Source organism: Camelus bactrianus, chromosome 2 (genome assembly GCF_048773025.1).
Source record: "Camelus bactrianus isolate YW-2024 breed Bactrian camel chromosome 2, ASM4877302v1, whole genome shotgun sequence".
NCBI lineage: Eukaryota > Metazoa > Chordata > Mammalia > Artiodactyla > Camelidae > Camelus > Camelus bactrianus.
The window spans coordinates 87,224,578-87,237,561 of NC_133540.1; the positions used below are offsets into that span (position 1 = coordinate 87,224,578).

The 12,984-nt window shown below is 44.8% G+C and overlaps 1 protein-coding gene and 1 non-coding gene across 2 annotated transcripts in view; one reads left to right on the plus strand and one right to left on the minus strand.

The window, feature by feature from the left end:
• The window catches only part of SCARB2 (scavenger receptor class B member 2), a 67,344-nt gene extending 63,259 nt beyond the window's left edge, over positions 1 to 4,085 (minus strand). The window contains exon 1 of the mRNA XM_010969304.3: positions 3,550 to 4,085. Coding sequence (XP_010967606.1) covers positions 3,550 to 3,666 — 117 coding nt within the window. The 5' untranslated portion in view covers positions 3,667 to 4,085. The remainder of the gene's footprint in view (positions 1 to 3,549) is intronic.
• Positions 4,086 to 10,063: 5,978 nt separating this feature from the next.
• On the plus strand, positions 10,064 to 10,136 carry TRNAD-AUC (transfer RNA aspartic acid (anticodon AUC)). The gene has a single exon. It is a non-coding gene; the product is annotated as a tRNA-Asp (tRNA).
• The last annotated feature ends 2,848 nt before the right edge of the window (positions 10,137 to 12,984 follow it).

The window sequence follows — 12,984 nt, forward strand, 5'->3', positions numbered from 1 at the left end:
TGTCCCCATTTCTGAGAAATGTTCAAACTGTCTGCAAGTCTAAAGGGAAACGTAATACTCTGAGCTGCAGAGTTTTTCTCAAGCAAAGATCACAAGCCTGTGTCACAGAATCTCCAAAATTTGGAGTTACAAGGAACTTGATTTACTATACATGCTTCAGTTCCTAGATGAGAAAAGAATATCTAGAAGCAATAACCAATGTTGATTGTTGGCTCTACAAATATGTTGCCTATACAAATAATAGTAACGAATTTAGGCACTTGGGAGGGATTGTGCTAGATGCTTTACGTCCATCATTTTACGTCATTCTTGCAGCAACCCTAAGGTAGGTGTTCTCATTACCCTCATTTTCAAAGTGAGGAACCTGAGGTTTTGAGGTTTTAATTTTGCAACTTGTCTTGTCTAACTTAATCCAAGAATCTGTCAGTGACAGAAAAAGAAATTTCAACCAAGTTCTGCTGACTCTCAGGACACTGTTCATTCAACTAAAACGATCAAAGGTGAGGCAGTAGGCATTTAGCTACCTACCATGTACCAGGTACTACACTAGGTGCCAGGACAATTAGTGGGGTTACCAAAAGAAATGAAGTATAAAATCCCACCCTTCCAGGCTCTAGGGAGGAAAAGAGGTTGCTGGGTCTCTGCAAAGCTCTGTCTTCAGGGAGGTCAAAATGGTTCCACAGAAAAGGCATGGTTAATGCTCAGCGTGTCCCCCAGGACTGGAGTGTGGGCAGACAAGAACAGAGACATCACTCTGCCTCTTCTGCAACTGAGAACAGTACAGAGAAATAATTACAGGGCTTTCTCAATGCAAGGCATAACCATAACAAGCCAAGAATGGAACCACATTGTCTCAGTTCCCCCTACTCTATCCAACAGTCAAAATTAAAATCTCCCTTGAATCACTGCTAGTCACTGCAGGGCTCAGGGACAATTATTACAAGACAGATTCTTCTAGTAGGAATTATGTCACTTAGCATCTCACTTGTAGCCCAACCTACTCAGTTGAATTTCATCCCTCTTCTCTCTTCTCTTTTCAATGTAGACAAGCCAGGACATGGACAATCTTCAAGCAAAAAAATTAAGAACTGGGAGTATCAGGGTGGAGTATATTACAAGTGTGTTAAAGTTTTGAATGAAATTTTCCATAACAAGACTAATGCAAATAATGATGGCGGCGATAACTGCCCTCCTATACTGTGCCTGACTGTGCTCAGTGCTTTACAGAGACCACCTTACTCAGTCTCAGCACACACACAGGCAGATCCTGGGTATGTGTGAAGCTTATACAATGTGCCAAGGCCCTTCCTAAGAAAAAGAAACTTTTGGATACAGGTAGGTAGAGGGCCTTGGAAGGGCCTGTCCAAGTGAGGGACCCAAAGCTTAAGCTTTGTAAGCTTTGCGATAAAGGCACCACTGAGACAAAGATAGCTCACATCCTCGTTTCTCCGAGTAATGAAACTGAGGCTCAGAGCAGTTAAGTAACTTGGCCAAAGTCAAAAAGCTTGGAAATGTCAGGGCTAGGATTTGAACATAGGGTGTCTGACTTCAAATCTCGTGTATTTTTTCTTTGCTTATGTGGCCTCTAACAGAAATAAAACTGTTATCATTTACAAAGCACTAACTCTATCCCATGAAAAGTAAGTCCATTTTCTCTACTCTTATAATCCCTTTATTTACATGGGTTGTTATTATCCGCATTTGCAGATGGGGAAATCTAGAATTAAGAAAGGTTAAGCACTAGCCTACGGTTACCTGGCTAGCACATGGTGGAGCCAGGATTCATGCCCACGGGTTGACATGCGGTCCTTACTCTTTCCCACTATCCTACAGGTGAGAGAGCAGAACGGTAATGATAGTAATGTATGACTTCTGGTTGACTCACAATATTCCCACACCTGTTCACTGAAACTAGCCCTGTAAGTTTCACACACCACATTATTCCTTATTGTGGTTAGGCAATTCTGAAAGTCTACTTCCCCTGTACTATAATGTATTAGGGATCAGAGTCCATTCGTCATGGAAAAAACCATCTTGAAAAGCCAATCATCAAATGTCAACAAAACTCAAGCCCCAAGCTGCCTTACAACCACTGTCCCTGCCCCCCTGCCCTGCCCCTCATGAAATGTAGACCCACAGAGCATCTGAAGGCTGGTAATATCTGAGGCACTGGGGAGATCACTCATCTCACAGGGCTCTCCTGAAACAGCCTTTCAAAGCCACACAAGAAAATCCAATTGTCTATAACTGGATTGCTTAAGTCTAGTCACTCAAGTAAGAGGCTACATCCTTAAACAATCTTGCCATGGATGTGCAGGTGTATGGGAGTGGAGAGATTCAGTTTAGTTTTTTTTTTCCCCCTTGAATATGGGTGTTCAGGGAAAACATGGCCTCTGAGAAGCTTAGACTGGGGCCTCGTCTCCTCTTGGCAACGTGAACTTTTAAAAAATTCAACTATACTTTGCCATGACATTTTTTTAAAAAGCTGCCTTTAACTGTCAGATTTCAAGTCATTGATGGCTTTTAAAAATCTCTTTTAAAAGGTGTATGTCTGTTGCCACCTGGAGCGAGACAACTTTGCTAACTGGAAGTGCAGTGATCAAACTGGACCAGGCCTGGGTGTTTTTATCTGGCCCATAGCAACTGTAAACCATGGCTTTCTTGTTAGCATGGGATTGTGGGTGCTAACAAGACAGGCTGCTCCAATCATCTTTTTTTAAGGAAAAAGTGATCTCAGTAACTCTCCCTTGTTCCCCCTTCCATACAGATTGCTGGATGTGGGTGAAAGGGCAGAAGAAATGACCATCACTGCAGTCATAGGATAGAGAAGTCTTTTGAAATGACCAGTTCTCCAGCTCTCTTACCTAGGGGGAAGACACAGGCTCAGATTATTTTAAGAATCTAAATGCATCTTTGCCTGGAATTTATGGCTTTTTGAGAAGAGCAAGAATCCACTGTGAGACAAAGCAATGCAGACTATTGGTGCAAGATACCAAGCTAAGTCAGCCAGTAAGCACAGACTCTGATGGCCTGAAATGTCACCCAGCCCAGAGGCCTGGCCCTAGCTACCGACTGCGCGCTGCTCAGCCCAGAAGGCAAGAACACGATTGACCACACACCACTTCAAAGGCCTCAGCAAGCAGCTAACAACCTGCGGCTGTGATGTCTTTCATTTAGTTTTGTTTCCTCACGAAGTGGAAGGGAAATGAGTTTGAGTCCAACAGAGACGGGGACGTAGCGGGGATGCAGAGGGAGTATGACAGAATATAAGTGAAAGCCTTAAAAATATCTAGATCTGTAGTCTCTTCTATTACTATAAAGGGTACACAGTCATTCTCATTCCTCTCCATTCTTCTTTAACCAACCAACCCCAAGAAGACAAGGAAGAAAGGAAGGCTGTAGTCCGGAGGGTTCGCCAGGGTCCAGATCCTCCCTGCACAAGGTTCAGCAGTCGGGGTTGGCGGGGGGCGAGGGGGTTGTAAGTGTCCCCCCAACAACCCGCGAGCGCGCGTGCACACACACAAACACACACAGCCCGCCACGCCTCACCTTCTCGATCGTCTGGTCCACGGCCTTCTGGAAGACTCTGGCCACCAGCAGCGTGACGCTGGTCACCAGCAGGAGCAGGGACAGCGTCCCCACCGCGTAGAAGCAGCACCTGCCCATTCTGCGCGCGGCTCACGGGCCTGGCCGGCCACGGGACGGGAAGGAAGGAGGGAGGAGCGGCCGCCGCAGTAGCGGCCGGTAGACCGGGGACCGTCGGACGCCCGCGGCCCGGCCGGTGCGCGAGGCTCCCGGCTCCGCGGCTGGGCGAGCGCAGCCGCCCTGCACCCGGCCGGCAGGCGGGGAGTGGAAGGGCCCGCTTTGGTTTCGCTTTCCCGGGCCGGGGCAGCCGCGGCGCCTGACGCAGCTCGCGAGGGAGAGGGAGCGCGCAGGGCGGGGATGCTGGCCGGCCGGGCTCGCCGCAGCCCCGGGAGACGACAGGCCGCAACTGCGCGGGGAAGCGGGCGGGGCGGAGGCTGAGCCCGCAGTCATGTGCCCAGCGTCGGCCGCCGCGATTCGGCCCGCGCGACCCGCGGCCAGGCCGGGCGGCCCCCAGCGCCCGCGGCTCCCTGACCCCGGCCACGCCTCCGCCCGCTCGCCGCGGGCCCCGCGGTCACCCTGGAAAATCGCCCGGCTTCCTCGGCTTGTTCCACCCCCTCCTCAGATACGAGCTGCAGGCCTACCGAGTGCCAAGCGCGGGGGATTCAGGATGGATGCGACATTGCCCCGGCTCTAGATGAGCTCATGTTCGCGGGGACACTGTTAGAGCGATTAAGGCACCGTGTAACCAGTGCGTTTACGAAATGCGTGCTCAGATCTGTGCAAGCACCTCTGCCCGGGGGACCGAGGACCCCACAGTTGAACTGGGTCTTGGAGGATGTGTAAGGGTTTGTCACGTGAAGGATGTGTACAAGCGAGAAGAAAGAGCTGTGTTAAGACATTGTGGGAGAAAGAGCAAAATTGTAGGGAAAAAGAAGTAAGTGCCTTTTTACTCTAGGCTCAGCTGTGTACAGTGTGGGGTGGGAGGTGTGGAGGACCCTTGGAATCAGACCTTAAAGAGCTCTTGTGTCCCGTAGGAGAGTTGGGACTTTATTCTGCCTCAGTGGGCAAGAGGCTTCAAGCAGTTAAGGAACCTGCTTTGCGCACCAGTATGTGCCAGGCAGCCAGGCCAAAGTCTGCACTCAGCAGGAGCTCAATAAATGCTGAATGAACGTCAACTGTATACCAGGCCTTGGCTAGGTGCTTATACACACCTATTTCATACCCACAGCAGCCTTGTGAGGAGATGGCTGTTCATCTCAGTCCCCCCACAGCAGTGCCAGACAGGAGCACCATGTAAGAGACTTATAAGGGAAAGCGGACAGGGAGCTGCACCTGGGATACAGGTGTGACTTTTGTGAAGGAGAGAGGCAAGAAAGGTTGAGTGGAAGGAAGCATCTTATAGGACAGTGTAGCTCTAAGACAGTTCAGCAAGGCCACGAGGGGCCCTCAAGTGTAACTGGCGTGTCCCAGGAGTCCAGCATCCCTCAGAAATAGGCTTCTTGTACTTAGGCACGGACTGGAAACAGCCCCAGGAAACTGACCTCCATACCAAGCTGTGGATGAGAATCTGAGGCTAGATTTTAGGGTTCAGCAGCTGAGGGCTGTTGGTCAGTTAGGCTCTGCACTGGAAGATCAGAGAAGTACATTTTCTTGGCCACTATGGTAGTACAATTCCCATTTTACACACAAGGAAACCATGGCTCTGAGAAGTAATAAGTAACCTAACACGCTCAAACAGTTGCTGAGTGGTGGATCCTGCCTGGACCAGAATGCTGGCCTGGTGGCTTCCAAAGCCCTCACTGTTTCTACTCTTTGCATTACTGCCTCCTGGCCGCCATCACTGAAAATCTGGGAACAGGGAGTTCAGCTGGGAGATCCTGCTGAGGATTTGGTGAGATGTTGGGGTGCATTAAAACTGGTGGCAAATTCTTTGACACTCCTTCTATTGAGAGGTGGGATCTATACCATTTCCCTCGAACTTGGGCTGGATTTAGAAATCACTAAATCACCATATCCTGGAACTTCTGTAGATAGATCATAAACATCTTGCAGCTTCTGCCTGGGTCTCTGGAAATTACTGCTCTTGGAACCCTGAGCCACCACTATGCCCAGATACCCTGAGGCCCTATGCTGGAGAGAACAAAGGAGAGACCACGGGAGATGCCCTGCCAGCCCTGTGCTGTCCCAGCCATTGGAGTCATGGGGCCCAGACACATGGAGCAGAGTGGTCCCTCCCTTGCCCTGTCTGAAATGCAAAATAAAGGACTGTTGTTGTCTTAAGCCACTACGTGTTGGCGTGTTACTCAGTTTTAGATAACCAGAACAGATTGTGAGGGCAGGACAGAGCCTGGGACTTTGACAGTGACAGTGGCTGCCCATTCCCAGCTCTACTGATCTGTAGCTACCAAAGGTCTTCTAGCAGCAGGCCTAGAGTACCAGGCCTGGGTGGGGTCTGAAAGTATTTAACTCTTCCATGCCTCAGGGCCACAGTGCCCGGGTGGTCCCCAGTCCTCATGGCACCCCCAATTCTGTCACGACTATGGTCTTTTCTGCTCCCATCTCTGCTTTAGATTCCAGCTCTCTACCCAAGTTCTGTCCTGTGGTCCAGTTTGCTTCAGGGGCTGTGTTAGCCCAGGAACCCTCACTTGTCCCCTTCCTAGGCATTGGCTAGGGTCCTCTGCAGCCTACGTGTGTCTTCTCCTTCACTGACTGAAAAAAAAAGATTTGGTAACCTGCATGCTAGAATATTTGGCACCCAGTGGTTCATGCTCACATTGAACTCCCCTCCCCCATCTCCTGACAAAGACCAGATTTTCTGTTTGTTGGCTCCATTCTGGAGAGCAAACTCCATAGTTACTCACCCACTCCAGCCCTGGGCCACCAATCCCATGCACTGTTCCTTCTCATTGTTCATTGAGGTCCCTTCTTGCCTCTTGTCTGGGCCGCTAGGGGAGTAACAGACTGTGGGGATGAAAAGATGGACCCATATTTGATAAACACATCTCAGTGTTGGGGGAATGTCCTAACAAGGGTTTCTAACTCTGCTGCCCTAAATTTACCTTCCCTTTGAGGCTCTCTCCCTGATGCAACAGCATCCGTTGTTTCCACCATGTCAGGCGGTTGGTAAGCCGCTTTCCCTTTAAAACTCTGGTCCAAACTGGACAAAAACCTCTTTCTTGGTTCCTCTTAGCACAGCTGACCAGACTAGCATTTTAAAACCATACAAAACACTAAGAGAGAACAAAAAGGATCTAAATTACAGAAAATATAAACAGCTTAAAAAAAAAAAAAAACAAAAACCTCATGTTCCCAAAACAGCGATCTGTGATCCCACAGCAATTTCTTTCTAATCATAAAGTGCTGGCGACTTTTTAGCACCTGTCCTGGCTGGCTTTCTGCTCAGTTTCAGCTTCTTCATCCCATGGCAGCTACTGACAGGGACTTAGCCCAAAGCCCCGAGAATTCTCACACAAGCTTCCAAAGCCCCTTGGGACCCCCTCCTCCTATCTGTCCTGTAGGACGTGTTGCCTCCTCTGCACACTGGCATTATTACGTCCTCTCTTTGTGCTGTTGACTCATCTCCCCCGACAGATGCGCCTCCATCTCTACATACAGGGAGTGGCTGCTGCGTGGCCATACAGTGGATATATTGTTACTCAGCCTTAAAAAAGAAGGAAATCCTGACGTTTGAGACAACATGGCTGGACCTGGAGGGCATTCTGCTAAGGGAAACATGCCAGTCACAGAAGGACAAATACTACATGATACCACTTATGTGAAGAATCTAAAACTGTCAAACTTATAGAAGAAGAAAGTCGAATGGTGGTTACCAAGAGCTGAGGAGGGGGGAAACGGAGTCGTCTTAGTCAGAGCGTACAAAGTGTCAGTCATGCAAGATGAGTAAGTCCTAGAGGTTTACTGTCCAGTAGAGAGCCTATAGTTAACAATACTGTATTGGATACTTAGAAATTTGCTAACAGAGTAGATCTTATGTTAAGTATTCTTATCTCACACACACAAAATAATAATAAAGAGGGATGTTTATGGCACTGATCATGGTGATGGTGGGTATACACTTATCTCCAAACTTACCAACTTGTGTACATTAAATATGTGCAGCTTTTTATATGTGCATCATACCTCAATAAGTGCTTTTGAAAAAAGGAATGAGGGTCCCAGTCAAATATAATGCCTGAGTTTTATATAGAACTTAAGGAGGCTGAGCAGGCCCAATCCTCTGAAATAAAATCTTAAAATTTGATGGTACAAAATAATTACTTCTTAAATTGAGTTCCAGTCCTTCCAAACAGCATCCAGTTCCTGGGCCTCAGGGGATGTCTCTCTGATCATCTCTGTAATTTTCCCCTTTCCCCCTGTCCCACCGCCCCCCAGCTCTGTCCTGAAGGGACCCCTCGGGTCCTGTGTAATCACCAGATTTTCTACGGGGTTGACAGCATAAACCAACCCATTCTTTCCTTGCTAATGGTGAACACCTCTCCAATTCTCTATTCACTCTGTCATCCAAAGTTAAATATTACCTGCTATCATGACTATAAAAATGCCAGGTGTAGCTAAAGCCCTTGCTAAGAAATGATGTGTCCTGTGAATGGGCCATAATTTCTGTAATAAAGAAGAGACAATGACAACAGAAGCCTAGATAGTTATTGTTGATAATATAACTACTCTGATTAATGACCTTACCAATATTTGTTCCCATCTTCTAGACATTTCCCAAATTTATTTTAACTAAGAGCTTTATTAAAATTGCCCCAAAAGAACACTGTAAAAACAGTTTGTTTTGTTTACCATCTATGGTAAAACAAAATATTAGAAGAAAAAGGAAAGCTTTTCTCTGGATCTTGAGAAAAAAAGTAAAATCTTGGATACCAACAGTACCAGATATGGTGGACATATGAGAGTGAGATGGAGAGCTTTGCCAGACCCTAGAAAGTAGTGCAGTGGTACACAGTGGAGCTGGTTAAGAATTTTGCTAAAGGTTTCTATTAAGAACCTTTGCATGTGGGTGAAATTTAGGAAGAGAGAGGGCGGGAAGGACGCACGGAAAGTAGGAGAGATTGATTTGGGGAAAGGAGTTCTGTTTTTAAAGCCTCAAATCTGTTTACACTTTGTTTAGCAACAGCTAGCAGCTTTAGCAGTCTTCATTTTCTATAGTCACCTTACCTCATATCTTCTTAGGGATCTATCTGCCTTCTGTCCCTGTTGGTAAAAACTTCTGACGTGCTTATGAGAGGTCGGATGAAATGGGTGTGGGCCATTCTACCAAAAAAGGCATTATGTACCGGACAGCAGTTTAGGGCTCTCTGAATTGGATTTTATTTTCTTAGATACTGAGGACTTTTTCCTGAGTGGGTAAGTTTTTGGTGTGAAGACAAAAAACACACTGGAAAATTAAAGAAATCATCTTATTCAGGCTACTGCTATGGGAAAAATGTTCATTAAGGAGGAATGAATGTCTTAAAGGAAGATAGACAGTCTGGAGTTTTATAGAGGCATGTAATCAAGAGAGTCCTGAGTTAGGATGACGACAGGTCTTATTTCCCATAGGCGGGGCGGTCCTTTTAGCTGGAATGCAAAAAGGCCACGAGGTATCTCAATTGTTTTTGGGAGCACAGGGCTCAGATAAAGTTCAACATTGTCAGTGGACACGAAAGCCCATTTGTGTTTGAATCCTACTTCCATCATTTTGTAGCTGTGTGACCTTAGGCAAATTACTTAACCTCTCTGTGTGTCAGACTCTTCATCTATAAGATGGGAATAATATGTAGTACTTACCTGATGGAGATGTTTTAAGGATTAAATGAGATGAAGCAAAAAAAGTGCCTGGCACTATATATGAGTTCAATAAGTATTATTAACATTCTTAAGTATTCTGTATAGGACAGAAATTAGATTTACAAAGATGGACAAAACTTGCTGGTGCACTCATGTGAAACTTTACAGAAGGCCAGAAGCTTTATTCAGATAAGACAGATTGGTTTCATGCCTCCCTAAAAAGTTGACACATAGAAATGCTGAATATATACACAACAAAATAACTCAGAAAACTTTTTTAAATGCTAAATTATAAAGACAATTAAACAATAGTTAAAATCTTTATGTGTGTAAACAGTTTTCTTTTATATATAGTGGACCAGTGGAATTTGTTTAAATGAATAGTTTGAAATGATGCCCCTTCTTTATGTCTTTTTGGAGAATGTTAGTCTTTCTTTAAACTTGTCTTGTGGCTGATTCAAATAGTATAATTAAATTAAGATAAATTTCATTTTAGGGAAATAGTTTATTAAATATAATTTCAAGCTATCTCTCCTTAATAAACTCAAGGTGGGCTTTGAGGAGAGAAGCCTCTATTGTTTGTCAGGAACACTGGTCGGCACTTGAAATATTTTCCTCCTTTTCAGTAATCCTGTGAGGTAGGGGTTATATGCCCATTTTACATCTGAAAAAATACTAGATGGGAGGAAGCTATAGCTCAGTGGCAGAGTGCATGTTTATCATGCATGAGGTCCTGGGTTCAATCCCCAGTACCTCCATTAAAATAAATAAGTAAATAATAAATCTAATTATCTCCCCACCCAAACAAACAACAACAAAAACTAGAAGAACCTCAGAGAGATTGAATAACTTGCCCAAGATCAAGAAGCTAGTAACTAGGGGTTCGGATTCCCAGTTAAGGGCTCAAGAGACTGTCAGCCTGCTGAGGGAAAGGAAAGTGGTTTTCTTATTACCACCTCATTACCATGTCCTCCTCTCTTACAGAGCTGGCATGGGGGTCTCCAGAGGCACAGATCACTGAAATTCATTGACTAGTTTTATTTGGAGGCCCATTAGAAATCCTCTGAATTACAGCTCTAATATTTACTGCAACCTTAACTATACAGTTCTAGGCACTTTACATATGATAACTCATTTAAACTTCACAAAATCCAATGAGGTAAGTACCAGCATTATTCTCATTTACAGATGAGGACACTGAGAGTTCAGATAACTTTTCCGAGATTGTACGGCTAGTAAGTAGTAAAGCCAGGGTTCAAATCTAGGCAGTCTGGCACCAGCGGTCACACTCTTACCACTGTTCTGTAAGCTCTGACACCAAAACAAAATGGAATAATCAGTTTGAATTTTGCATATGTGTGAAGTGGTTTGGAGAGATTAAAAAACATTTTAATTACTGTCCCAAACCAACAGAAGCCTGTCAGGCTGGCTATTCAGGTTAAGTCACTCTCTAGTTAGCACAAGAATTTTCCAGGAAAATAATGAAAACAAACAGACATTAGATGATTCACCCCAGTAGAAGCCCAATTATCTATGTTCCTGCATTTCAGAAGTAATCTAGATGTCTTGTGACCTTGACCAAGTCTGGAACTTTTCCATATTATCTTTATTTCACGTAATGAGATGATCAAAGGTGGTATGTGATAACACAGGTTAGAAACTGCTATAGTCTGGTAGAGTCCACATTTAGGGAAAAGTTGGCTTGACTTGGTACAAAGAACAGTGAGTATATGTATGACTCAGGATTAATTTAATCCTTTACATTTAGTCAGTCTGTCCCAGTCCTGTTCCATATATTGTCAGTATCATGGAAAATAAAGTCCAGAGATTCTAAGGACAAACCCAGGAGTCTGGGCCCATGGATGAGTTTGGTGTGTGTCCTCCAAGTCCACAGAGACTGAATACAAATTCAACCAACATTTTTAGAGCCCCTTGTAAGCCACTATGCTAGGAGCTAGGAAGAACAGTAAATGGTTTACAGCCTCCAGAAGCTCAAATTCAATGGTAAAGTCAACCATCCCAAATATTTTTGGTGAATAAAAGAATTAATCATAAATTATCATGAGGTAAGCAACAAAGATTTACTATATAACACAGGGAATTATATGCAATATCTTGTAAGAACCTATAATGGAAAATAATCTGAAATATATACCTGGATCACTTGGATGTACAGTTTAAACTAACACAAAATTGTAAATCAACTATACTTCAATAAAAAATTATAGTGATAAATACCATTGAGGGCATGAGAAAAGTCTTCCCTTCCTCAAGCCATTGAATTTGCATTGAGAACTGGACCACTCTGAACCAGACCCCTAGGGAGTGCCATGCACTGATTGACTCAGGCTGGGTTATTGTCCATACCTGAACCAATCATGAGTAGAATTCGATTATAGTGGTTTCTACCAGAGTCAATCATTATAGCTGCATGCAGTCATTCTCCCCAAATGAGTGACTACTACATAATGGGGAAATGGTAAGATAATTATTGAAGCATCTATAATGCCCACTAAAAATGCTAAATGCTTGATACTTAGAAGGGTGCTCTATTGGAGGTAAAAGAAAGGGAAGGAAAAATTTCATCTCTGGAAAGGTGTGTGGTTAGCGTCGAGACTTCAAAGATAGTAGTGAAGACTAACTATTAAGCGATTTTTAGGTGAATGGTACAACATGAACAACATTCAGAAAGAAAGAGCATGGAAGGGAAAAACAGAAAGTAGAATAATACAATTAGAGAGGAGAATGAGTGGGAAGTAAGGGAACTGTGTGAGCAGGCCAGCCTTGGGAGGTTCTGAATGTCAGTCCGAGGAGCCTGAATGTATTCTCTATCTAACGGGGAGCTGTGCAAGGTTTTAAGGAAGGTTATGGCATTATTAGTCTCTGCTCGCCAAGATTCTAAAGATTCTTTTGCATCAGGGTTGACCCAGGTCAGGCTGAATGTTTCCAGGTCACCCTGGGTTAGGCTGGTGTTTCCAAGTCTGACTCAAGCTTCAGGGACTAGGAACAGAGTTTCCTCTGCCTGTCTGATTTTGATCTAACTTGGGGAACCTGTTTCTACCATTCTACAAATATAAGTGTTATCTTTCCAAGACAGTTGGACACTGCCCTGTGGGCTTTCTGGGGGGTCCTGCCAGGGCCCCTGGGGAGTCTGACTCCTCAATCCACACTTACTTTTAACATAGCCACCAGCAGAAGGCAGTGTTCCTAGCTCAGCCTGTCAATCCCCAAGAATTCAGCAGGTAAAGGCAACTGCGATGCCACAAGCAGATGTAAAAGAGGTAATTCAGGTAGGGGAGGGAGGGAAGAGCTTAGTGGTAGAGTGGGTGCTTAGCATGCCTGAGGTCCTGGGTTCAATCCCCAGTACCGCCATTAAAATAAATAAGTGAGTAAACCTAATTACCTTCCCCTCAGAAAAAAAGAGACAATTCGAATGAATTAATTGTACTGCTTGGGGCTAGATTCCCAAGGAAACCTAGGAGGAATGCGATGGGAAGGATAAAAGGAAGGTGTTTACCCACGTCAGGGGTAGAAATAATCTTTTATGATATAATTTTGACTCCAGGTGTATTCCAGTAGTAATAAAAGCACATTAAATATTCACCC